This window comes from Alligator mississippiensis, chromosome 14 (assembly GCF_030867095.1).
Source record: "Alligator mississippiensis isolate rAllMis1 chromosome 14, rAllMis1, whole genome shotgun sequence".
NCBI classification, from domain to species: domain Eukaryota; kingdom Metazoa; phylum Chordata; order Crocodylia; family Alligatoridae; genus Alligator; species Alligator mississippiensis.
This window is the reverse complement of record NC_081837.1, coordinates 14,340,025-14,367,204: the sequence shown is the minus strand read 5'-3', so window position 1 is coordinate 14,367,204 and position 27,180 is coordinate 14,340,025. Positions and strand designations below refer to the sequence as shown.

The window sequence follows — 27,180 nt, the reverse complement described above, 5'->3', positions numbered from 1 at the left end:
TTTCCTTGATCTCTTGCTCTGCCTTCCTGTTGCTCTTGCACCTGGGAAGTCTGCTAAAACACTAAATCACCATGTCATTTTTTAAAATGAAGTCTGAGCTAGAAAACACACCATCTCTTCCTCCTGCTTGTACAAGAATCAAATGGTTGTGCTGAAGATGAAATCAATGTCCCCTTGTGGCTCAGGCTGTAACCTGCCACCACTGTGCAGTATCTCCACCCAGTCATGAACTCAGGTCAGTGACCTGGAGCAGCCCAAACTCCCTGAAACTTAGGATTGGACGAATCAAACTTGAAAAGCAAGGAGGAGACATTAAAAGCACTGGAGGTTTAACATCAAGCCTTGTAGCACTTGCTGGCAGTGAGAGAGAATGCTTTTTCTCACTGCAATAACGTGCAAAGTGCCACAACCAGTTTGTGTAACAGCACCTTTTCTGTTCTAAAAAGCTTGCACCTAGCTCTTTGCTCAAGGCAGAGGAGCTGGTTCTGGCACTGGGGAGTAAAACAAGAGAGTGCAAGGCTGGAACTCAATCGTTCAAAAGGCCAGTTAAAACCAGCATATTAACGTTCACTTTAGATATTTATTTACAGCAACCAGTAACATGTTTGCATTAAATGGGCTAAGTCCTGGCCTAGCCCAACATTTGAATTGCAGCATGCAAGAACGTTTACATGACCCTGGCTGGGAAAGCAGTGCTCTGTAGCTGAGGGCTCCAGTGAAGTTTCCAACCATGTTTGCAAGGTAAGGAAGACTTGGGAGGCAGTGAGAAAGACTTGCACCCCCCTGCCTCCCTTCACCCTGCACCAGTTGCCAGGACAGCAGGCAATTCTGATGCTTTGCTGCATATGCAACTACTCAACACTAAACAAACCTTCTGTGACATTCAGAGATGTCAATATTTATCAGAACTGTCATGATATACCAAATTACTTTTGGCTAGTTTTACACAACTCTAGAGCCTCCCTCTATGCAAGGCATTCTTGAATATGCTCATATGACCATCCCTGTTATAGCAGTGACCTTGCATTCTATTTGCAATTTCTTTCAATGGACTCTCAACTCATGTATAGGGCAGCTGAAGCAAAAATGACATCTGAGGCAGGGGTGGGAAAGGGACAAGTAAAAAGAAGAAATTCAGACGGACCAGACTAGGACAGAATAGGAAAGTTGGCATCAAGCCTGCATCAGACCGATTACAAACGAGCAGCTAAGATTAGTACAATATACACCTAGAATAGAGTAGTTGTAATATCCCTATCTTACAGGTATGAAACAGTTCATCTTGAACTGTGAGTAATTAGGTCTTACTCTCAACTCCTGTAAGGGAAGTACACAAAGACAAGATTTTTCTGGCTGTACTAGTCATTTCTTGTGCCAGAGAAGCAACTGCTGTAAAACAGGATGTTTACAGTCCATGATCCAGATCCATTATCTTCTTATGCAGAGTTTATTATTACAAGGAATTGTTACACAATGAAATAATTAATATTGGGGGAAGAAAAAGATACATTCTTTTTACAGTGGACTCCAGACAAACAAACAATGACATTAAAAATACCATTGCTTTAAGACTTGACTAGTTCACAGAAGGTATGACAAGTTTCAGAGTTCTGCTTTCAGCTATCCATAGGCTTTCCAAAGACCCCGTCTTTCACATTTCAATAAAACCAGGTAAGTGAAAGTGTCTAATATCTAATCCTGCCATGAACCTGATGTCAGGGAAGTTCATTCAAGGATTTGTCAACTACTGCATTCGGTCTACAAGACACCCTGTATTATGAACAGAGATTTAGAGTACATAGGCTACATAAAAAAAGGAAATTGTACAAGTCATTGGTCATCTGTATGACAGCTTTTAGGAAGCTACTTAGTGATGCTGTATTAGTACCGCTTTAAACACCAAACATTTCTACTATGCTTAGTAGTGTGTGAAACAGTGCCAGGTTTCCTTTCCCGCATACTTTAAATATCCAAGACAAGCTCAAAAATGTAGTCCATTTTGTGCTGGGCATCTCTTCTGGAAACGGAGTTCCTCTGTTTATCCACAAACAAGCAGCTGCAGCATAAGCTTTTCCCAGCCATTTTGCTGGTGGTTCTGAGCCCATTTCACAGGACTGAAATCCTTTCTTGCCTCAAAAGCAGTCTCCAAGGTCACTCAGTCCAGCCTGTGACTATCCAAGGACAGCAAAAATAGTTTGGTCACAATGTTGTTTGCCAGATACGAGAAGTGCATTTGTTTTAAAAAAAAAAAACACTAGAAATGTGTTGACAAAAAAAGAGAGAGAGAGAGAGGCTGTCCCAGAGCTTCCAGTTCACTAGAGTATTAGCAGGGAACCTCCCATTCATACTTGGAAGTCCAAGGGAAACACACCACCACCCAGATACTCAGTGGATTGTGTCGAAAGGAACAGGGACTCAAGTTTTCCCTCATGGGAGGGAAAAAACTGCTCCCTCATTCTAAACAGAAGGCAGCAGACACGAGTGGATTTTAGTTGTGCAATACGGGAAACCAAGAGGCTAGGTTATTGGGTTTCAGTTAAATTGTGTGGTTTTTAATCCCAGCAGAAAGCATAGTCCATTACAAACTGACTGCCATGAAACAGTCTCACAAGAAAAAGGCACTTCGTTTATCACTTTTGTTGAAATGTACTGTGAATTCAGTCTGTAGAACCCAACTTGTGTATATTACAGGGCTAGTTATAGCCAAGCTTTCCCTTAAGCTCAAGGAGCAGATAGTCTATTACAAAACCAGTATTGCTAGAATCTTAGGAGTTATGCAGTATTTGCCAGCAGACTATCCATTTGTTTTAAAAACAGAAAAATCAACAATTTCTATGCCACTCAGTTAGGAGGAGCAGGGAGGCGGTGGTATGAGGTGGAACCTACTGCAGGTCTCAGATGCTCCAGTTGTTACAAACCTGAGCAATACTGGTCTCATCAGCTTAAGGAATTGATTAGAATGGCAGGGGTCAAGCAGCTTGTTTCTATCGCTCAGCAACTCCACTGGTGGTTGGTTTAAATACTTTAGTTAAAAAACTTTCCATGCAATTTAAAGCAATGCACATTAGAGATCACTGCAGTTCCTGAAATAACAATCCCTCCAGTGCTGCATTTAAATTCCTTGGCCACTAATTTCTCTGCTCAACAGTTTTGGGTTTTTGTTTTGTTTTTTCAGGAGGGGATCAAGCTAAACAAGTTACCCACTATTCCTGGATCAAGTTAGTCAACTGGTCTAAACCAATCATTTGACAAGACAGTGGAATTTACACTGTTTTTGTCAAACTGAATTGTGACATTTAAAGACCGTCATAAACCATATGAAACTATTCTTATATTTCCCATCAGTTCTGGTCATCCAAAATGCACACAAAAGCTGTACTTTTCTGTCAAATGCATTTATGCCCTTCTTCTCAACTCTTAGAACAAGCCTGCTGCAGGTTGAGAGTTGCACAGAAACTAAGATTTATATTAGAGGCATCACTTAGTGAGCTCTGCTGGAAGGAGATTGTAACTGGCATTAACACTAATCATATCATAATTGCATTAGAGAGTTAGTCTATTATTCCACCCTAGTGTTACCAGGTTCAGGGTTCCAGTTTTTGCACCTACATGTTGGAAGACCAAGCAAAACTCTTATGACAATACATTAACAGCAGCCTTGACAAGGTCTTCCAAAATGTTTTTACTGCACCAGCCCAAGTTTCCCACCCACCCCCCAGCCCAAAGTAAACATATCCTGTAAGTCACAGAAATGTAGAAGAGTAGCACTCTCGTTTATCAGCTCATGTTGCATCTTAGGTAAGTCTTGCACTGCTGTGTCGCTATTCTAGACCATGCAACCGAAATGAACTATTTTCTCCCAAAATGTACTTGTGTACATGAGTAGTGCTTAGTGAAAAAGAATAAATATGTACACAAGTTGTCCATGGAGCAGAGATTAGGAAATGTTGGGTGTTACTCTCTCCCTCTTAGGGTTAAAACTTAAACAAGGTAAGATTTTGTTCTTAAGCACACATTTTCTTTAGCATGTCTGTAATATTGGCCTACAAATACTACAGCCAATTTAAAAAAAAAAAAAAATCTGGGCAAGTGCTTACTAGCACCCAAGTAATTTACAGACTACTTTGAAGAGAGACTGTCATCCCCCCCTGCACCCTGCCCCTAGATTCAACCTGTTTAAAAAGAGTGGCCACAGCCAAGCCCAGAAGAAAAGCTTGCTGCAGTTCGAGACAAAAGGCCAATTAACAACACAGATCAATCTCCTTTCAAAAGGAGTGGCAAAGATCTAACAGTGAACCTTCAAGCACTGCCAACAACAAACCTCTCCGCTTGAATTTGAGACCTTGATTGGACATCTAGCAGGGCAGCAGCATGTTCTTTCTTGGCCAACATGCTGGCTCTCCCCTACACCAGGTCTCAAAGAAAGAAAAGGCATTCAGGGAACTTGTCTGCCTTACAGGATTCATAATTGCACCTCCAGTACTATATTGCTCTTCAGCAAGTTAGGACTATGCAATCTGCGTTAGTGTTTCCTCGTTTAGTGTAAGCTTAGGTCTTCTCAAAGCACTTGAGTTTTTGTATAAAAAAAAAAAAAAAAAAAAAGTGTGGGTGTGTGGGAGGCAGGCCCTGCAACACAAGTATGAAAGTGCAACACAAGTAGACTGACAAATCTGGTAGGCATGAGCAGGAGTAAAGACTCTGCAGTTCTCTTGAACATGCTAAAGCTAATGAGACCATTACTAAGGGGAGGTATCAATGTGGAACTATAATCCTGACTGCTTTGCATCATGGAGATGTTGTAAAGCTTTCTATTGTAAGGCCACAATTCTTGAGCTATGAATGAAGTTAAACCCTGCTTGAAAGCTAGCCTTGAAATGAGTAGTGGTTGTAACAGCACAGTCCAGCTTTATAAAAAAAAGCTTTCTATACAGAAAGAGGGAGCATTTATCTTTGTGAAGACAATGCAAAAGGGAACAGTTACCATTTACCCTGAAGCTCAGTGCCATCTCCATCACAGCCTGGAAGTGGCAGGACCTAAGGGAGTAGCTCAGTGCAATGCACCATGGTTAAGCACAGGCCTGTTTTGGTTATTTGGATCAGTACAGGACACCAGGCTAATGTGGCTTTAAGTTCCATACCCCACTGCAACTAGAAGAGGGTCCCACTCAATTTTGTTGATCACTTAGGGGTGAGCAATCCACTCCACTTCCTAGTGACATCCATCACAGCCCAATACATTTACAATCATACAAAAATCATTTATATTGGAATATATCATAACATGGTCCTTAATTAGTTCAGTCTATTGCAGAAGACAGACATGTATATAGGCCTCTCCTCCCTGTTGGTACAGCTTGTTGGCAGAGCTGCTGTCAGAAGAAGGATGATGGGGAATCCTCTTCCTTGCACAGCATACTAAGAGACTCCTCCCAGAGTCAAGACATCAAAGCAGATGTTGCAAACTCGAACAGGCTTGTTCAAATCGAATTTTATGATGGGAATTTCCTTCATGGAGCATTTATGGCAAAGCAGACGTCCACAGTGCCGGCTGTTGCAGGGAGAAAAACAAAACAGAGGAAGGTGTTCATTGACATAATACCCCAGATCCTTGAGGACCCTGTTAGCACTGTACAAGTACCTAGGGCAAACAAAACACTTGCTGCAGAGAGAGGCGTGAGACAGCCATACTTCTCATTAGTGGCCAATGTTTTAAGAGAGAATCTGGTACTTTCAGGACAGCATTTCTCAACCCGTGGGTCAGAAGAACATATGAAATCGTTACAAACAAAGTTTAAAAATGGATTCTTCTTTAAAATGGAGGGGAAAAAAAAAATAGTGAGAAACCATTGCTTTTTACTTGCAGGCTGTCAGAATTCTAGCATGCAAGGGGCTGCTTGCCCCCTCCCCCCCAGCTACAGGTCTGGGGCAGCAGGTTCGGAGTGAGGGGCACTGGGTCAGGACTGGCCAACGTTTACAAACAGGTCCTGGTACAAAAGAAGGTTGAGAACCACTGCATGTAGGACACTAGGTGCTTTTGTTATAGTTTGTGCCACAACCCACCAGTAGTTATGTAAAGGTCTTCTTGCCAAGACATGTCACAATTCAGTTAACACCAACTCTCCCCATAGCCAACATACTGCTTTAGGATCCAATTCCCTCTAGTAAAACTAATCAGCTTAAAAGGTCTACCTTTGAAACAGGCACTCTAGCCTCTTCAGCTGGAAAAAGATATCCAGGGTTTAAGGAATTAAGTTACTTGACATGACCTTACTAACTGGAAGCAATCACAAATATTGAGCCTTTAACTTGAAAAGGCATCCCAGTAATCCCTCCCAGAAAGAAACTGTTGGATTTACAAGTTAAATATTTGTGCTTCAAAAAGCCTGGCTGCTTGGCCCAGTCAGCCCATAATTAGAGGCATAGCAGCCTTGACTGACTGATGACAGTAAACTCAGGTTCATAGACGTTAGGGTCAGAAGGGACCTCAGTAGATCAAGTCCGACCCCCTGCACAGGCAGGAAAGATTGCTGGGTTCAGATGACCCCAGCCAGATGCCCATCTAACCTCCTCTTGAAGACCCCCAGGGTAGGGGAGAGCACCACCTTCCATGGGAGCCCATTTCAAATTTTGGCCACTAACTGAAGAAGTTCCTCCTAATGTCCTGTCTAACTCTGCTGTCTGCTAGCTTATGGCCATTATTTCTTGTGACCCCCAGGGGCACCTTGGTGAGTAAAGCCTCACCAGTTCCCTTCTGTGCCCCCATGATGAACTTATAGGCAGCCACAAGGTTGCCTCTGAATCTTCTCTTGCAGAGGCTGAAGAGGTCCAGGTGCCCTAGTCTCTCCTCATAGGGCTTGGCCTGCAAGCCCTTAACCATACAAGTGGCCCTTCTTTGGACCCTCTCTAGGTTATCCACATCCCCCTTGAAGTGCGGCACCCAAAACTGGACGCAGTACTCCAACTGCGGTCTGACCAGCACCCAATAGAGGGGAAGTATCACCTCCTTGGTTCTGTTCGTCATGCATCTGCTGATGCACACTAAAGTGCCATTAGCTTTGCTGATGACTTGTCACACTGACGACTCATGTTCATCTTGGAGTCCACTAGGACTCCAAGATCCCTCTCCACTTCCATGCTGCCGAGCAGGTCATTTCCTAGCCAGGTGTGCTGGACATTTTTCCTCTCTAGGAAACTTTGCATTTCTCCTTGCTGAACTGCATTCTATTGTTTTCTGCCCATTTGTCCAACCTGTCCAGGTCTGCCTGTAGTTGTTCCATGCCCTCCCGTGTGTCCACTTCTCCCCAGTTTTGTATCATCTGCAAACTTAGACAGAGTACACTTCACTCCCTCGTCCAAGTCACCGATGAAGACTTAGAAGAGTATCGGTCCAAGGACCGAGCCCTGCGGGACCCCACTGTCCACGTCCTTCCAGGTCAATACCGACCCGTACACCACCACTCTCTGGGTACGACCCTCTAGCCAATTTGCCACCCACCGGACTGTGTAATCATTCAAGTCACAGCCTCTTAATCTGTTCACCAGTATGGGGTGGGATACCATGCTGAAGGCCTTCCTGAAGTCTAACCCCTTCCCTTGAACATGATGCTGGGCAGATTACTGTAGGGCTCGCAGACCTCCACCTGACCCAGATTTTTTTAGGCCAACATCACATTGCTGTAAGGTGGCAGTGTCTACACCAGTGGTCCCTAACCTTTTTTTGCTGCAACCCTAAGTTGGCCAACCTCCTGACCTGGTGCCACAGGGGCTACTGGGAGCGGAGTGTGGCAGCAATGGCTTGGGGACAGGGGAGCTGCCACTGCCCCTTTTGTACACGGCAGCCCCATGAGCATGTGCGCGCACCTTTCGCAACCCTACTAAAGACCCTCCACGACCCTGATTTTAGTTCCCAGCCTTGGGGCACGACCCATGATCTACACAAAGCTGTGCTATGCTATTGTGGGTATACCCACATTTTAAAGATTACTTTCCATGTTACCAGGAACATAGCCTGAGCTATTGGACTGCAATGTCTGTCATTTCTCTTCCCCATTTTAGCTTGTCAGGTCTGCCAATGCCAGTAGCCAGTGCACTCCAAATACAACATGCTTCAAACACTGTAAAAGAGGTGGCTGCTCACTGGGATGAGGAGCTCCTAAGCAGTCTCTCACCTTCCAACAGTAGGTAGTCTACCCTCCAGCAGCCTGTCACTCAGATGGTAGCCTGCACACTAAAAAGGCATTTCAGCCAGGCTAGGGGTAAAAAAGTCTATGCTACTTAACAATGGAAATAAGACAAGGCAACATGCTTTGTCCTTCAAACAGAAGGATACTCAATTCCAAACTCCGTTTCTTCTAGGATAAGCTACCTTGGCTTAAGCCAGTGTTTCCCAACCTTTTCCAGCCCAAGGCACACTTATATTAATAAAAAATTCTGACACACACCTGTTAAGGCATTCCCTGTCGTCATACCTATTGTAGCTCATTACCGTGGCAAAATGTCATGGCATACCTGTTCATTTCTGACAGCACACTTGTGCCGCAGCACACTGGTTGGGAAACACTGGTTTAAGCTATGTTTACAAGGTTAGTAAGATGCTGAAGCAGGTTACCAGTGATGCTTCCTTGTCGTGACCCCAAACTTGGCAGTGCATTCGTAGCAGTTGGAGCCATCACACCAGGGAGGTTCTTTTGTCAGCATGTCTGTAAACAAAACAGAAGTCAACCCTGTCCCAAAGACTTGCACAGGTTGCATTAAGAGGCTTTCTTCTCAAGGGAGCCTTTTTACATCAATTGCTGAAAATGTTCACCTTGCCCCTGAATTAAGTTATCACCACTGGTTACATGGACTCAGTTGTCCAGGCCCTACAGCTTCCTTCATGTTATACATGGACTACTTGGTACCAAAAGCTACAAGACCGATATTCAACACTTTAAATTTCAATATAGAGGCTTTAAAAAAAGCCCAAAGCAGACAAGAGCTGACACATTCATTGCAATATTTGCAACAAAAAGCAAAAAACCCCTTTTTAGCTTTTTGCTGCTGTTTAAGAGATCTTTTCCAAAGAAAAGATCAGGTAAAGAGGTAATGAACATCTACAAATCCCATAGTAGTATCTGGCTGCGTTCAGCAAGTTCAGCTCATCTTAAAAATCAGGACCCTTATTTTAGATAATTTGCAATTGATGTTCCTCCTCCTCTTAACACTAAAGTTTTGTACCTTACATAGGATACTTACCCAGGAGTCTAAATAGAAGCTGTTTTGTAGCAACTTGGTAGTTGAAGATATTGACTCCTTGATTATTGTTAACTCCGAGACGAGCCCCAGCTCTCACTATAGCGCGGCACAGGTTAGCATTTCCCTTCATATAGGCCAGCAGAAGCACTAGAAAGCAAAGGCAGATATTTCCATACTGGTACGGGCCACAGCTCTCCCATAGAGACACTGTACTGCTAGACAACGTTCAACAGGTTTAGTTTGTCATCAACTCTGCAGATGACAATTTGCATCTGCAGTTTCAGCAGCAAGTGCCAACTGGTCATGCTCTCCTCAGTTCAGTTTAAAACAAAAAGTTCAAATACAACAGTTGCCAAGTTCTCTTTACCTGTGTTTCCTTCAGCATCGGGTTTGTCTAGAGGGTATTCTGGCATACATTCCAAGAAGAGCTCACAGATGGCTGCTGCATTATCTTTCCCATACTGTCCCAGAATGTGCATCGGTGACTGACCTCTGACACAAGACAAGACACCCAAATGCTACAACACATCTATTACACCATGCAGCCCACGATCTGTTTAACCATGGTTATTTATTCCAGCCAGCTTCTGCACAAAAAGCAGCAAGGCAACCAAAGTTGGTTTTGTTTTCTCAAATTAGTAATCTAGTTCAAAACACTTGGTTTTAGTTAACTTGTGACAAGAGTGGGAAGGTTAAATGCCTTTTCAGAAATTAAGTTGTGCTTCATTAAAAACCTGAACATATTTAAGGCTGTAAAAAAAATGCAGGTGGCAGTTTCCAAGATAGATCTATAGAATTAGCAATGGCTTTAATAACCCTTATAATGCTATGACTAGTGAAGAGTTGCTTTTGACTAATTACAGTCTCATGTTCACATAGATGACTCCTTAGTATGGAAGTTGAACTACTCACCTGAGATTAAAGGCTTCTGCATCCACGTTGCATTCTGTCAGAAGGACACGAATATTGTTCAGACGACCATGCATCACTGCAAGATGCAGAGCTGGGGAAGGGAGACAAACTCAAGATTCAATGGGTTTCACAGGTCTTCCCATTCCTGACATCCCACCATAGCTAGCTAAAATTGTGTACTCCCCCCACCCTGGACACACTTCAGTTGGGGCTTCCTCTCAGCCTTTTTATATCTTTGAAACATCCAGGATGCACTCAGAAGCTGAGCTCCACAACTTGGAGAGTAAAAACTGGATTGCTGGAATGGCAGTGATGTATCCACTGTTTACATTTTGCACAACCATAAACACTTACCATTATTTCCATTTTCATCTACAGCTGCGAAGTCTACGCCATTCTCAAGAAGGACAGAACAAATTGTGGGAAGGTCCTGCTGAGCTGCTAAATGGAGAGCAGTCTGACGGTGTTTGGTCAGCTCATTCACTTTTGCTCCTGCAAGAAGCTGTGAGAAGATGCAAGAATCTTGATACAGAACCTTCAGAATCTTCACAAAATACTTCAAGTTGTTGGGGGGTTTTTGTGCATTTCAGCCTATGATTCACATTTGTTTAATTTAAAAACCCATAACTCCTTCTAGGTCTAGGGCAAGTAAGCAGATTGCTGGACTCTGGCATAAACCTTATCAAATCTACCTCTATCTGCAGTTCAGTGCTCTAATCCGAGTAAATCAGAATTAGAATAGTTTCAAAACACTAAGCGTCTCTGCCCGTGGAAGATCAGGAGGCATTCCGATAGTAAAAGGCTTAAAAGACTAGGTCTCCATTACATACCAGATTGCGCACAATGATTTCCGAGCCTGCCTGCACAGCTAGATGTAGAGGTGTCAGTTTGGAGGCATCCTGGACCCGAGAGTTTACATTGGCCTGGACACTGATTAGGAAGAGCACACTCTCAATGTCAGAGTTCTGAACAGCTATGTGGAGGAAGTTTCGACCTTTATTATCCACCTGCAAAGGACATGCAAAGAAATCTTGTGAGGTTATCCATACATAAAACATCCTTACTGCTCTGGTCTCAGTGTTGCTTACAAAACAGTATTCTTACTCCTTCACTGTAACCTATAGACTATTAGAAAGGAAGGGGGAAACTGATGCAGTCTAGCCAACAAATCAAGTTGCCAACCTACATTGTTGACTGGATTTACTCGCCCTGCAGTAGCTCTATTTCCACACTATTTACATGCTTTATTTTAAAATTTTACCCTTCTACAGTCTGTCTTCTCATTTGACATTTTGATCAGAGGGATGTGTCATGTTCAAGTAGTTGTTAGTTGTGTTATACACATTTAGCAAATGAGGTGGCAACCAAGGAGCTAGCACCGAGAACAGAGATACAAAACCACCAACACTAATGCAAGATGTGCTCCCATTTATTTTGCGGTTTAAGCTCAAGTGCATGGTGATGGTCATGTGCCTTAAAAGGCAGTGTTAACACACTGGACAATTTAGAATTAAGCAAAATACAGCAGATGCAAGTTTAGACAGTGTCTGTAGTAACAGAGTTCACTAAAGATACCTAAATACTTCATATCTAACTTACATAAGGTAGCAGGAGACTCTTGAATTGATGCTGCCATCTCCCCACAAGAACCCTGAAGATACAGGTGGAGGTTTTCACTGCAGTGCTGGCTTACAATTAAGTGTAATGTTTACAGCAAAACCAAGAAACATCCCCCAAACTATCAGAATAGCAGAACATAACCAGAGGACCTCCCAGGCTCACACCATTTGTTAGAGACCCATAACAAGCCAGTTTACATCACTTGAAACTGTACCAATATCATACTTCCCCTTTTGCATCCAGCTACCCTCAGCCAATTTAGTTCATTTAAGAGAAGAATGTAACTATATAGAGTATAAATTGCCATGTGGAGCAGCATACCATATATCATAGGCAGCCTGTGATTTTTCAGGGTGTCTTCTCATCGTATTAGAAGAAAAGTATCCAGCGTGTTAAAATATGTGAACTAAGCCATTTCCTCTTCCGGGAAACCAGCTATTACCTACCTTGGCATTTGGCACCACAGAATTTAGTGTATGCTCTTCCCATTTACCTGCTCAGCAGCTCCAGGCTCCCGCTTCAGGATTGCCTCAGCTGCTTTGTTATTCTTGTAGGTCATAGCACATGCAAACGGGGTCATGCCTTGTCGATCACGCACATTCAATCTAATATCTGGGTGTGAAATCATCAGCTGGATAATAACATCATGTTGGTTGCTAATGGCAACATGGATTGGAGTTCTTCCTTCTGCATCCTACAAGTGAAAGCCATGCTGCACATCAGATACAGAAGTTTGCCCACTACTGATATAGTTCAGATCTATTACAGTTTATCCTAGATTAGCCCCAATAGAAGACCTTTCACAGCCTCAACACAGAAGTTAAGTCTCTTCATATTCATAGTTGGTAGGGTCAGAAGAGACCTGAGCAGATCAAAGTCTGACCCCCTGCCATGGCACTGGGGTCAAACAACCCCGGCAAGGTGTTCATCCAGTCTCCTCTTAAAGACCCCCAAGGTAGGAGCCATCACCATTTCTCTTGGAAGTTGGTTCCAGATCCTAGCTACCCTGACAGTGAAGTAGCACCTCTGGATATCTAGCCAAAATCTACCCTCTGCCAGTTTGTGGCCATTATTTCTTGTCACTCCTGGTAGTGCTCAGGGGAACAGGGACTCTCCCAGTGTCCACTGGTCCCCCCCCACCCCCAACTAGTTTGTAACAGGCCACCAGATCCCCTCTCAGCCTTCTCTTGTGGATGCTGAACAGGTTCAGGTCCCTTAGCCTCTCCTCGTAGGGCCTGCCCTGCTGCCCCTTGATCATGCGGGTGGCCCTCCTCTGGACCCTCTCCATGCTGTCCACATCCCTCCTGAAGTGCGGCACCCAGAACTGCACACAGTACTCCGACTGCGGCCTGACCAGTGTCACATAGAAGGGGAGGATCACCTCCTTGGACCGGCTCATGGATGCATGACAAGGTACAGTTGGCTTTCCTGACCGCGTCCCCACATTGGCAGCCCATGTTCATCTTGGAATCAATGACAACTCAAAGATCCTTTTCTGCCTCTGCACTGACAAGAAGGGAGTTCCCCAGCCTGTACGTCTGCTACTGGTTCTTCCTCCCCAGGTGCAGCACCTTGCGCTTGTCAGTGTTAAAACCCATCCTGTTCTCATCTGCCCACCCCTGTAGCCTGTCCAGGTCCAATAGCAGCCTATTCCTCCCTTCTAGCATGCCCACTTCTCCCCACATCTTAGTGTAATCTACAAGTTTGAACAGGGTGCTTTTTACCCCCTCATCCAAGTCGCTGATGAAGATGTTGAGCAGTGCAGGCCCAAGGACCGAGCCCTGGGGGACCCCACTGCCCACATCCCTCCAGGTCAAATAAGAGCAGTCCACCACCACCACTACCCTCTAGGTGCAGCCCTCCAGCCAATTAGTGACCGATCTGACTTTGTAGGTATTCATAGATGTTAGGGTCGGAACAGACCCCAATAGATCGAGTCTGACCCCCTGCATAGGCAGGAAAGAGTGCTGGGTTTAGATGACCCCAGCTCAATGCATATCCAACCTCCTCTTGAAGACCCCCAGGGTAGGGGAGAGCACCACCTCCCTTGGGAGCCCATTCCAGACTTTGGCCACTCGAACTGTGAAGAAGTTCCTCCTAATGTCTAGTCTAAAGCCTGTACCGACTCCACAGGCTTTACTGTAGACATCGACTGTAGGCTTTAGTCGAACTAGAGCTTAATACCTTTGGCCTACATGAAAGAAGCTAGTTCAAACCAGCATATCCATATCCTCAAACACTCCTTTCTTCCTCTTCCCCCTAGCTATATTTTGTGCATTTAAAAAAAGCTTTGTTCAAAACAAGGCATTATTAGAAACAAAGAACTGAAGCAGACCTCTTGACCACATCCCCCTCCCCCCAGGTAAGGCTTAGAGTTAATCTGTCCAAAATTGGATGTTCTGTATTCAGGCAAGCACCTCACTACAGCAGCAAAAGCACCCAATAAATCCTGCATACCACAGAAAATACAAGGACCCTCCTAAAACTGCAATGGCAGGAAATATTAAAGCAAGATATGCCTAAAGTCTCACCAAGTAGACTTATGGCACAAATTCCAGACTGTTCATAGTTGAATCAGGTTTTTTGTTGTTGTGGGTTTTTTTTTTAAGCAAAAAGATATTCACTGTTCATTTAAATCAGGGGTGGGGAAAAATATGGCCTGTGGGCCGCATCCAGCCCGCCAGGTCATTTTATCTGGTCTGTTGAGCCCCTAAAGACTAAATTTACTAAAATTTTTGATTTGCCCCAGCTCCCTGTCAGAGCTGGCTGGAGCCAGGGGCAGTAGGACCTAGAGGGAGCCCTCAGCAGGCTTGAGCAGCCCAGCCCCACATACCACCAGCCAGTTCCCTGTTTTCCTGCCACCCTGCTCCAGCACCAGGTGGCTGTGGCTGCATCCTCAGACCATGGAGCACAGGACCACACCAGCAGGGGTGTGCACACGTGTGCCTGCAGGCACAGGGGCAGAGTCCCACATGCACATCCCTCCACACATGCAGCTACGCCTCTCCTTGCGCTGCCATACACAAACCCCAACCACCCTCCCCCTATAGCCACCCACACCCCACATACCCACAGCCCTCAATATACAAAAGAATAAGACTTAAAATTAAGCTATTGTGCAGTCAAACGCATGTAAATCAAGCCAAAAATATTTTCCAAAGTCAAATTAATAAACCTTATAGATCACTACTTTTTAGAATGTAATTTGGTAAATTTTCTGGTTTTGAGATGGCAAAACCCCCCTGCTGAAAGGAGTACTTCTGGGGCCAAGGGGAGGGACTTCTGAACATAAGATGGCAACCAGGGGGCAGGGCTACCCATGTGGCCCTTGACAGCTTGCCAAAAACTCAGTAAGCAGCCCTCCACCCAAAATAATTGCCCGTCCCCAACTTAAATACTCTTCATCCCCTTTCTTTTCTGTACTTACTGAAGTCAAGCATGGACTTGTCACCCTTAACTACTAACCCAAATGGAGTCTGAAGCATCTGGGTTCAAGTATATCACTAGTACTACGTAAGTTGGAGGACTCCAATAGATGCACCTGATTTTTCAGCTTGGTCCAGTGATGCAAGTCAAAAGCATTAACTGACTCGAGCTACAGAGCATCACGGAAGTGAAAGATCATTTTAGGAAGACTCATGTAATATGCAGTTTAGCAATATTCAGACTAGAAGAGGCAAGTAGCACTGACAGCCATAGTCATGATGGAAGTTGCCATAAAACAATGCTATGCATTTTTTAAATTTCCCCAGTTACATGTACCCTGAGGATCCTGAACCACTTCCTGAATTTGTACAAAACATCTTGTTTCCCTTTTAGCACTGAATTCTTGATGTCTTTTTTTTTTGGATTATAGAAAAAAGCTATGAGCTCAGAAAGAGCAGAGGGGATTGCCCTACCTGCAAAAAAAAATCCTTAAGGTCACACCAGTTCATTATTTCTACCTCTACGGTAAAGCTATAAAATTATTTTTAATTTTCTCCCTGTTCTATTCAATGGGATGTATACCTTCTAGATACTAATGCACAGATGAGGGGAAAGATCTGGAATCAACACCAGGATAGTAAAGAGTCCTTGTTAAACCCAAAGCCTCCAACTGAAATAAGGTCTTTAAAATAAATCTGTACATACCTGTGCATTTACATTGGCACCAAATTCTAGAAGGCACTGTACCCCCTCTTCCAGCCCCCAGCAAGCTGCCAAGTGCAAGGGGGTTTGTGCATCATGAGCTTCCTCTTCTCCTTCTCCATTAGCGCTTGGCTTTCTTGAGCTATTCACATCACAGCCACTGAAAGTAAGCAAAGTAGTCAAGTTACACCCATGGATAAATCAAGACTTACAGGCTTGAACAAAACATGGAAAGAGCTGCTCCACCATCAACTGTATGTACCATGTAAGCAAGCTCTTTTCAACATCACTAGCAATAAAATTGTTCCCAACACTAAGGCCAATTGTTTTTGCTACAGGACTTCTCACCAACACTGAGAAATTCAAAAAAGCAATTATCTGCAGTACACCGAGCTATGCTTTGCAATAAGTCTACCCATTGCTATACAGCATGCATCTCACAGGGCTTAAAGCTGATCCTGTTTCAAAATGAACAGGAAAATCTAAAAAAAAACAAAGTACACTTATTAACTTTCAAAACTGTCAGTCCACTAGTGGGGTGCACATTTACTGCTTGCTTGAAAGCAGTTAGTTGTTAAACTGTTTCAGACTAATGCGCTTACACAGTTAGCACGTTAAAGATTATTTTATGCAGCACACTAGTGCACTACACCATAGTGCTAAAAAACAACATCACTTGGAAAAGGACTCTCTCACTAGCACCAAAGCAATCTGCAAATTCTAGATGCGGCACACAAAAGCATTTAAGTGCCATGTAAAGCCAACTTCTGACCTGCGTATAAGGAAGCATGCTATTTGTTCATTGTTTTCATCAATGGCTCTGTGCAAAAGAGTCTGTAGGCATCCACCTGGCCCTGGACCCCAGCACGTTGCATCACAACCATGTCGGACCTGAATCAAGAAGGAAGCAAAATAAGAACAGTGGCCAGCATGTAAACTGAAGTACAGCTGTTCTGCCATGTGCTGGCATAGGAATTCTCATCCCATAACTAGCCAGTTTTGTTTAGTAATTTAGGATTGCCTTTGCTAAAGAGGAAACAGTTAAGAAGCCTGCCTTATCCAGGCTTGAAGTTAGTTTTTAGTGCAAGGGTGCCATAAAGAACAAGCTTCAGTTTGTAACCAGGTTGGCTATTCATCTAGTAAACTGGGGGTGAGAATGGTAATTAATTAGTAGACATGAAAGGAGTCATCATATTTCCTCAAATCCTGCTCCAACCGTCCTCCGGTGTTGCTTACCTCAGCTCATGGGTGGAGCCACTGCCTGTCCAGGCTGGGTGCTCTGTGCCCCTTGAGAAGACAGAGGCAGTAGTAGCAGAGGAAAATGGGGAGGAGGAAAGAGGGCAGGGATAGATACCAGGGGGGGAGGCTGCCTGCTCCCCAGCTGCTACTTTTCCTACTTGGTAGGAGGGGACAGATTTATATGAGGTCCCCCAATTTATTAGATTTTAGACATAAAAAATTAGACATGGATTTTATTGTTTTAAAAATTTTCCATGCCTAGAATCTAATAAAAATAGGTTGGGGGGGGGGGTGCGCAGCAGCAGCATCTTTAAAAAGCTCAAAAGGTGTTCTTGGATTCAGGAAAATACATTCATCTAGTTAGCCAGAGCAACTTTTTTAGATAGCTAAGAAGTTCAGAGAACTAAGATGTAGTCCCCACAAGCCACCAACTTGTCCATGTGCACACACACACACACACACACTAACAATTTGGAAATTCAAGAAAGCCAGCTGCTCCATTCCACTTGCCAAGAAAAATCTTTGGAATAGACTCAACTAATTTAACTCAAGCTTGCACAGCTGGAACCAAACAAGCTGGCTGTGCTATGCATACCTACAGCATTACTTTCTCTCAGAAGAACAGTGCTAGAAACCAAGTATAGATATTTTATTGTGCATTTCCTATTTAGCTTGTGTCAGGTATGCCATTGTCCCCCCAATCCTGGGATCCCCCTGCACTGGCAGGCAGCAGGCTCCCACAGCCAGGAGGTCCTTTGCCTAGGGGACTCCCAACCACAGGGGCCAGGAGCAGCTGGGACCAAGAGTCCCGCAACTATAGGGCGCCTAGCCCCCCACAGTTGATGGGGCTCCTAGTCTTGGCTTCCCCTGCATTAGTTGTGGGGTTCTGTCCTGGCTGTGCATGGAGGTTGGAAGCCCCTTCAACTGATGGGGTTCCCAGCTACAGGGGAAGACCCTGCTACACATGCAAATTAAAGCTTGATAGCACCCGGTTATAAGAAAAAAAAAAAAAAGTGTACCAACTTTTAGGTCCAACTTTATAGCAGGTTGGAGCTTTTCACTGCAAAAGTTACTTTGCACTTGTAGCTGGTCTTAATGTAATTGCGCAGTAAACCAATTAACTGCATGATACCTATAACACGTAAAGGGGGACCCGAGTACAATCAATCAGACAGACAATTAAAAAAAAGCTGGCTGGTGAGTTGACTTTCATTTAAAAAATGAGAATAGTTGGTAATTGATGTCCCTTAAAAAAAGGGAGAGACTGAGAAAACCCTCATCTTCAATACACAAAGCATCAAGAGCTCTGCTGGATTACTTGTAACTGCATGAGATCTGGTCTGGACAAAGCAAATTAGAAGCCCTTTGGTTTCACTAGGCTCAAGTTAAAGTAAGCGTGGCAAGAAGAGTTGAACTGCACTTTCAGGAGTACCAGTAGACCTCTGGCTTTGGTATCTGGACCCAACAGAAATTTCAGCTACTATTCTCCTGCCATATAACTGCTGCACCTTGGCCTTCTTCCCCAACCAAGAAGTCAAGGGACCTAGAAAGTAAAAGCATTACAGATACCAAAGATCATAAAGTTGAGACAACGCCGAGTAATGTGTGGTGGCAGAAGCAAGCAATTGGGTTTGAACTGAGATACAAAATAAAGCCTTCCAAAAGGAGTAAACTGATACTAGAGAGGTGGCTTTACTATCTCCCGATATTGGGCAATGCTACAGAAAACCCAAACTGGCATCAATTCCACAGTTCATAAACTTGCAAATAAAGACTGGGAAGACAAAAACAAAATGAAAACAAAAAATCACTCTGTTACTAGAAAATGAAGCAGATTGTGAGACTACTATGCTTTACCAGAGTTGATGCAATATCTTCCAGGTTGTTTTCCAGGGCAAGCCACAGTGGAGGATTCCCCCTCTCGTCTGGCACAGACATGTCAGCTCCTCTGGTACAAATAGCATCAACTACAAGGGGAAGCTGATTTTTTATAGCAAGCTGGAGGGCAGTCTCCCCATCCTGGGTCCTGTGTGTAACAAACAATTGTTGCATGAAGTCTGTTTCCACCTCATTAGGGGTTAGCCTAGCGATAAGTGGCAACAGGAGGTATAGCCTCTGAATTAACAGCTGTAGACTGTGTTAAAGCTAGCTTTAACACCATAGCTGAGACAGTGGCACAGACCACTGCAGTGCTGTTGAGCACACTGAAATACTTCAAGTTATCTGAGCTGCTGGCCCACTGTAGTAGAGAACACTATAGTAGAGAGCAGGCTTTTTATTTAAAAACAAGCACCAAGTGAGTAAGTTCTTCAACAATGAACTTTAACCACAGGGCAAGCTAGAGAGAGGCTTAGTGCCATGACATTGAGACCACTGTACTGATGCCCAGGTTCTAAACATGCTACTAGGAATTTATTTGATCTCATTAGGTGGACAAGACTCTTGGCTAGAGGCAATTTTTTTTGTTAGATCAACTAAATAGTAGCAAAAAATTTCTCTTTCTTTGCAAGCTTTCAGGTCCAAACACCCTTTGTCAGGCAGAGGAGACTTCAAAGGATTGTAAAAATTCTCCCAAGTATAAAAATTTCATCATGCACAGGGGAGGTAAAGGATGATGGGGTTCCCTGGGTTTCAAAGTCCATTTGTGAAAAAATTGCTCTGTCAATATGCAGTTTAGGCAGAGATAAAGCTCCTTTGATCTCCTTACATATTCTATTAGAGGTTGTTTTTTTTTTTTTAGGTTCCTAGCACTTATGCTCCCCCTTCATCCACACAAAAGCTTTTTAGGAATAAGCCAGTATCAAGGTGGCAAATGCAGACATTAAATTGCTCTGAAGAGACTTCCAGTTCTCTCACAACACGGAGAAACTGGATTTAAAAAGTACACATTTCATTGAGAATTTAAGAGCTACTGTAAAATTTCACCTACTTATCCAAGCTGTAAAATAAGGACAGTGACAGCCTCAAATGCCATTGTTCCTCTCACATCACTTCAGTTGTAGTTACTGTAAGGGCCATGTACTGTCTTCAATCCCAAGTGAAGGCCCCTTTCTAGTCATTTGGAAACTGGCCAGAGATTAAGTGCCAAGTAAGCCCTCATATCTAAAGAAGTGACCCAGCAGCCATAATGCTTTGTTAAAGGCTAACTTTTGTTATTCATCTTATTTTCACTTGACCTGCCCCACCACATGGTATTCTTCTGATTCTGAACTACATCAGCCCAAATCTTACCTGACATTGATATCAGCCTGGTGTTCCAACAGAAAAAGTGCACTCTTGCTATCCTGTCTCTGTATTGCCATGTGTAGCAGAGTCTGTCCATCTGACATGGTGTCATTAATGGATGCCCCAGACCCAAGCAGCTGAGCTGCTATTGTGTGCATACCTGAAAGGGAAAACTCATTGGTTTTTGAACTGGAGTGACAATAAGGAGCCTCTACGAAGTTTTTACCCATTAAGGCTTTTTGTATAAAGAGCCCCACTACCAACTAAACAAAGCCCCATGCTAAGGTGTTTCACTCCACTTCAGTCTGAGCCTTTACTAAAATTATACAGATATAAGTTAAAGCTCAGTTTATGCACCAAGTCACCAGTAAGTCTGGCTCATGTTTTTCATGGGCATCTGTTAAGTGGTCAGCTTTATTACCCTCCACAAATTTTCCCATCACCCAGCTTTGGTTTTGTTTTAGCAAGAGCAATTCAACTAGAATTCATAAACATTAGAAGCCTCTGGGTTGTGCCCAACTCAGATCTGCCTACGTGTTTCCGTTATGGCCCATCACCATGGCTACCCAAGCTTAACTGGGGAGGCCAGAAGCTGGCAAGATTTTGTACATCCCCAATATTCAACAGTCTTCCCTTGTCTCAAAGCATTAGACAGTGAAGTTAGTGGCAACTGATCTGAAGGCTAAAGGGGGAAAGACCTGAAGCCTACCAGAAGAGCAAGATATTTTATAGAACATTACTCTGGGAATCAGTAAACAGATCAGCAGTCACTAGAATAAATGCCTCTAGCTCAGCCATAAGATGAGAGGTGTTCTCCAGACCACGCCATAAAACTGAAGTTGCCAGGCTTGCCATAGAAACCAAAGTTACAAGACGTTTTTAACAAAAACGCCATCAAGTCGCTAGCTAGACAATTAAGTGCAGACTTCATTCATTCAGCCACCATTACAGTGACACTGGCTGCAAGCATCAGTTTGAAGACACAGAGTTATCAACCTGTGTAGGCACTTACCTGTCCATAATGCTAACCCCAATACTGTCTGATCTCTTGAGTCCTTGAGACTAAAGTCAGGAATGATCTGCAAGTTGTTGGTTGCGTGAAGGGCATTAGCTGAAAGAAATCACCACACTATTTTAGCCAGTGTGGAACAAGAGTTCCTCCATTTCAGAGCTGTTCCTGTTGTCATTGCTGCTGTAAGTGACAACAATGCTCCACTGGGCTGCTGCATTTCAATTTTCAACTGACCCAAACACACCACTAAGCTTTGGGCCTTTACCTAAGCACAGGATTTTTTGGTGCTGCCACTTTTATAAGGCCCTCTGAAAAAAGGACCTCAGTAATGCAGAACTGACATTCTACCTCAGGAAAAAGAAGAAATTATCTGCTGCCCAAGTGCCTATATGATCAAGATGTCAATTAATTAATTATTCATAAATCCAAGTTCTGTATCCATCCTATGCAACTGGAGAGAAGTATCTAATAAGCAAGACTTCCTACTATCAAATCTGAAGTACAGGGTTAGAAACTAGAGGATTAAGCTAACAATACCTAATCCAACCTCAGCAAGGGGCACATTTTAAAGTGCTGCTACTCTCCAGTAGTACAACTTTACTGAATAAGTTAATGGAGTTCTCCTTAGAGACAAACTTGTATAGCTCAGTTAATAGAACAAAGCCCAGGAAGCAGATTTCAGGTGTCAGGTCAAACTATGGAAGATGCCAGTTGCACACACTGAAGCAAACCAAATCAGTCGTGTCAATACAGACTACAATACCTACCTTTTTGTTCCAATATGACCGATACCACATCTGGGTGGTTATGGGCAATAGCCATATGAAGGGGAGTTTGCAGATGGACATTATCTGCTGCTGTGGACAAGGATGCATCCTTATGACTGGGTATCGCTTCTGTGGTCTGGATATTAGGATTGGCTCCTTGTTGCAGAAGCTCTGCTGTGAGGTTTGCCAAGCCATGTCGACAGGCTGTATGCAGTGGAGTTTCCCCCTTTAACAGAAAATGTAGGCAATTAGCTGTTTTACACTAGACAGTAAACCCAAGTTACAACCGAGTATAGTTTTTTCCAGGCCAGTTCTCTCTCTTTCCTCTTACATGACAATGAGCATCCATGGCAAAGTGGCTCACGCGATCAAACACCAGTTAAAACCCTGATATGGGTTCTGACAGAAGAGAGAAGTATTCCACCTTTGTTATTCTTGTAACATGCTTTGCAAGCAAGCATACTCCACCACAAGGTGTCTCACCATTCAAGCATTCCAAGTTCTCACAATTATGGAAAGCAGTCTCTTCCCCTACATAGGCCAAGTAGCACTCTTCTATAAACACCGAGACGTAATGACTTGTTTCAAAATCCAAAGTTAGTGTCAATATAAAAAACTACAGCTTCTAACTATTGCCAAGTTCCAGACTGGTGCTAGGCAACTTATTTACTGCAACAGTGGAGCAACCCAAAGATGTTTAGTACGACATAGTACTTCTTACCCATTTGTTCTGGTGGTTGACTTTTGCCCCATGTGTTGCCAGGAAGAGTGCAGCTGCCTCATTACCTGCTCCTGCAGCCCTTTGCAGCAAACAGTTTCCTAACGAGAAACATTAAAAGTTGCAAGATGCACAATACAGAGAATATGAAATCAAGATTACAAATTCTTGACTGTTCGCTAGACATAAGGCTGACCTTTGGGTGGGAGGGGACAAATCTGGCCTAAAGATGAGAGCGCAAACACCACTGATCATGTTTTTCCAATGCTGCATCCTTGTCCCCAAGCACTCATTAATAAAGGCAAGTTCCCGGAGTCCTCACTTCCCTTCCAATATAAACAGCAGAGCTCAACCCAAGCAGCCTTGGGATTTTACCCCCATTCTATTCTAGTTCCCCTCCCTACCCCCAGTGATCCAAGAGCCTGTTGATCTCCTTTCAAAATTCCACTTTGTTAAGTTATGCTATACCAGCAAGTCAGAAAAATCTACAACAGTGAGTCCATGTACCATTTTTAAGGACTCACCCTTAAAAAAAAAAAAAAAGAGATGGACTAATTCTACTTTATTAAGCACTGACACTACATGTAATAACTCGGAACCTCAAGTTTTATGGAAGATGCCATTGAGCTTGTATGCCAGGTTTAGCTTCCACGACCCTGGCATGTAGACCTTCACCCCTTCACTTGAAGGTGAACACAAATGCCTAGTTTTACCTGTTACTGTGTCTGGTGCATCTGTATTGCTGCCTCGCTGGATGAGTCTTGCTGCAAAGCTATTCTCATCAAACGATGTTCCATTCACAACAGGGGTATCCTCAAAAGGGTTTACAGACTGGTCAGATGACACTGTGATATACTGAACTGCAAGCCACAGAGCTGCACTTCCCTCATGATCCTTCAGTTCCAAGTCCAGTCTATAACAGATTTTTCAGGAATTCTGTTATTTACGCAGCTTGCACTGCACCAGGAAAGTTTTAATGGATTCTAAGACTCTTGAAAATATGGATCTGTTAGAGCTTCAAGCAGCCAAGATCTACCTGACTAGACTCCTGAACTTAAGCCATTACAATCCATGGGCAACAGATACATTATGTGAAAGCTTAGAACAAGTTTTAGCTATAGCTTAAGTAGGACACTTCCAGGAAGACTCCTCAAGTAGGCTACTACAGGGGTGGGCAAAATGGCAGTTCTGGCTGGTGGCTAGACTCCATTTCCCAGCAGCCCCTGCCCATGTTACTGGGCTGGTTTCCATAGAAACCCCAGGAGCAGCAGCCTTGTGACAGCAGGAGGCCAGGGCTTCCGTGGAGACCAGCCCCAACAGCACTGGCAGAGCATGTGGCTGGGGGGGGAGCTGCTCCAGGGCCAGGATCTTGTGATAGTAACAACATGGTCCAGACTTGGGGCAGAGCTGCAATCTGCCCCACGCTGTCACCACTGGAAGATCCCAGCCCTGGTCCCGGAGCAGCTCTCCGACTAGCTGTGCACCCTGCCAGCACTACTGGGGCCTTTTCTCCACAGAAACCCTGGTCCTGCACCATCACAGACCCACTGCTCCTGGGGCGTCCATGGAAACTGGCTGTAGTGACGCAGGTGGGAGCTGCTGGGAGGTGGAGCGTGCCCGAGTTGGCCCAGGGACTGGATTTTGCCCACACCGGACTAGAGATGTCAGAGATTGTCCAAAAATGCAAGTGCTTATACAAGGAGTAACTTATTAAATACCTCATTCCAACTACCTCAGACTTGAGACTACATTCTGTATTCTTGCTTGCAAACTAGTGTACAACAGATAAAGCATGTTCTTCCCTTCTATACAGAGCCAGAAGGCAAGTTTCCATCTTGAAATATGGATCTAGATCAATGGTTCTCACCTATTCTAGGTGCAGGACATGCCTCAATAGCTTTTTCTGGATTTATCAGCACTCTACTTGAATTTGGTTTTGTTTTTTTTACTACAGAAAACATAAGGGCAACTACTCTGTTGCCAAAAAATCACCTCAAAGACAGTAACAGGTCAAAAGGTTTGATATTATGGATGCCTGTTTGAAATCTGAGTTTTTTCAATCACATGCAAGCATTTGCACACCTTGAGTTGGGCAGCACCCTTGGAAAGATCTATGGCATCCTGGTCAGCTCTTTACGATCAGTAAGACCAAGAAGTTAGAAACAACCTACAGCTACAAAGCTTTTTCCTTCATATTCTTCCACTACATGAAGCAGGGCACTCAGAGCTACAACCTCCCATGCCACCCCAATACTTACTGTTTGCACTGGAGAAGTTGACTGAATACAGGTTCATTCCTAACAGCAATTGATGCATGCAATGGGGTCCTGCAAAAGGTCAGTTACTTGTGTCAAGAAACTGTTTGCTCAGATTGATTGTTTTACATTAAGCAGCACAACATCCCCATAAAATCTGGGGAGGGGAGAAGGCAGAATCACCTACATTACATATAGTCCTCCTGTCAAGTCAGGAAGTAAAAAAGGAAGTAATGCTACATGTTTGGATCGCATTTAATTACGAGCAATTGTGGTTTCCAAGCCTTTAAATGCTACAGACTTACCATCCACCCCTGGCCCCGACCTGGGATATTTGGACCCTTTACTGGTCTGCTACCCTCAACTTACTTTTCCCTCCCACAACGAGATGAGATCTTTGCACTCCTCGCCAATTCACTCCTCCACCCCTCTTCCAATAGCAGCTACTTTGGGCCAGTAATGCCCAGTAAGACCACCATGCAGCACCAAAAGGTGTTATCTGCAGCTCTCCATTTAGAAGAAACTAGGTTTCCAGGGTGCTGCAACACTCCTATCGTCTTAATATTGGATCATGTACTTCACTCCCAGTCTTTGACAGTTAATACTGGCTACAATTTTACCTTCCTTTGCCATCTTGCATGTTTGGATTGGCTCCAGCCCGCAAGAGGGACTCTGCAATCTGTGCCATCTCTGACATTACATCTGGTAAGTGCTTCTTGGGGCTGTATGAGGCCACAAGGTGCAGAGGAGTCTCCTGGTCTCCCAGTGTAGCAGCATTCACACGGGCACCATTTTTAATGAGAAAGTTAGCAGCAAATTTATCTCCTGTTGTGGGGTACAAAAAGATTAGAAGTTGACAATTTACTGTACACAAGCTGTTTTTCAGTACATGCTTATATACACTGGTATTATTGCCCTTGTGTTAGAACCAGCAGTTTCCCAGGCTCTGGGGAGGCATTTGATAATCCAGAAGTTTGCCATAAGAGTTACTTAAGATTCCGCTCCAAGCCACCCATCTTCATTCTGGCATTCTGGCAGAGGCACCTAGTCTTTTATGAGATGAAAGCTAGCTTCCAAACATAGAAGTGGAACCAAGTGGTCTTGTTTCAAATACTCCAAGACTTATAACAAATCATACTTAAAAAAAGAAGGTAAAGTAGTTGGATAGGACCTATTTGTGTTCTTATGCTGTCAAAAGGTCTCACGAACAGGTATTACATGGCCCTTTCTCTTGCAATGGATGTCAGTGAAGAGCCAAGTCCCTGAGTCAAGAATCTACTAAAGCAGCAGCAGCCACCACCACCAAAGCAAATAACAAGCCTTTATTATTACTACAGGCATTACTATGTAAACCTAGTGTTTCCCACCCCCAAAGCTTCACATCTTTCTTGGTCCAGATGGATAACCAGCCACTAAGGTGTTATTCTAGTCATAAGCCACCTGAGCATTAATGCTATGACAACCAAGACTTCCTGGGGATCTCAGTCCTCATAGGGTTTTATTCTTATGTTGAAGTGTGTTAGGTACTCAAGTACTTACATGTGTTGTGTGCAAGAGAAGTACTGATAGAGTTGTACACATTGGAGCCAAAAGAACTACCAGTGCCACTCATTACAGAACCTAGGACAATCCTGGTCTTCAATAGTGTGCTGGTGGGGAGAATTTTCCCTATGCCATGATTAACCAATGGGCATAACAAAGGGCACCTTCCAAATGCTGTGGAGGAAAAGAACCCTCAACCTTCCTCCCCTCCCCCATATAAACCCACTTGATATAGTCAGGTCTCACCTACGTGATAGCAGCAATGACACTAGCAGAGCCAAATCCATGTTAATAAACACCATCTACCTATATTTCTGCACTTCAGAGTAACCTGGGGGAGCAGGGGAGAACACAGGGGCAGTCAGCTTTTGTGGCAGTCATTTTGGTCACCAGCCTGGCAGGCTACATCTACATCCCAAAATAATTCTTTCAAACTGTCATTTCTATTAACAGGACAAGGCAAAAATTGAGTTTCAGATTTAGGTCTCTTGCCAAGAAGTGATCAATATTAAAATCAAACAGCTTTGG

At 43.9% G+C, this 27,180-nt stretch overlaps 1 protein-coding gene across 1 annotated transcript in view; it reads right to left on the bottom strand.

The window, feature by feature from the left end:
- Positions 1-1,418: 1,418 nt before the first annotated feature.
- Positions 1,419-27,180, bottom strand: part of ANKFY1 (ankyrin repeat and FYVE domain containing 1) — a 49,934-nt gene continuing 24,172 nt past the window's right edge. The window contains exons 8-25 of the mRNA XM_014608083.3: positions 25,731-25,935; positions 25,114-25,182; positions 23,569-23,768; positions 22,859-22,956; positions 22,138-22,363; positions 21,371-21,469; positions 20,365-20,518; positions 18,991-19,159; positions 16,667-16,785; positions 15,898-16,054; positions 12,260-12,460; positions 10,977-11,153; positions 10,501-10,648; positions 10,147-10,237; positions 9,602-9,726; positions 9,235-9,381; positions 8,609-8,699; positions 1,419-5,548 (exon numbers count right to left, since the gene is read on the bottom strand). Of these exons, the coding sequence (XP_014463569.2) occupies positions 5,416-5,548; positions 8,609-8,699; positions 9,235-9,381; positions 9,602-9,726; positions 10,147-10,237; positions 10,501-10,648; positions 10,977-11,153; positions 12,260-12,460; positions 15,898-16,054; positions 16,667-16,785; positions 18,991-19,159; positions 20,365-20,518; positions 21,371-21,469; positions 22,138-22,363; positions 22,859-22,956; positions 23,569-23,768; positions 25,114-25,182; positions 25,731-25,935 (2,609 nt within the window). The 3' untranslated portion in view covers positions 1,419-5,415. The remainder of the gene's footprint in view (positions 5,549-8,608; positions 8,700-9,234; positions 9,382-9,601; positions 9,727-10,146; positions 10,238-10,500; positions 10,649-10,976; positions 11,154-12,259; positions 12,461-15,897; positions 16,055-16,666; positions 16,786-18,990; positions 19,160-20,364; positions 20,519-21,370; positions 21,470-22,137; positions 22,364-22,858; positions 22,957-23,568; positions 23,769-25,113; positions 25,183-25,730; positions 25,936-27,180) is intronic.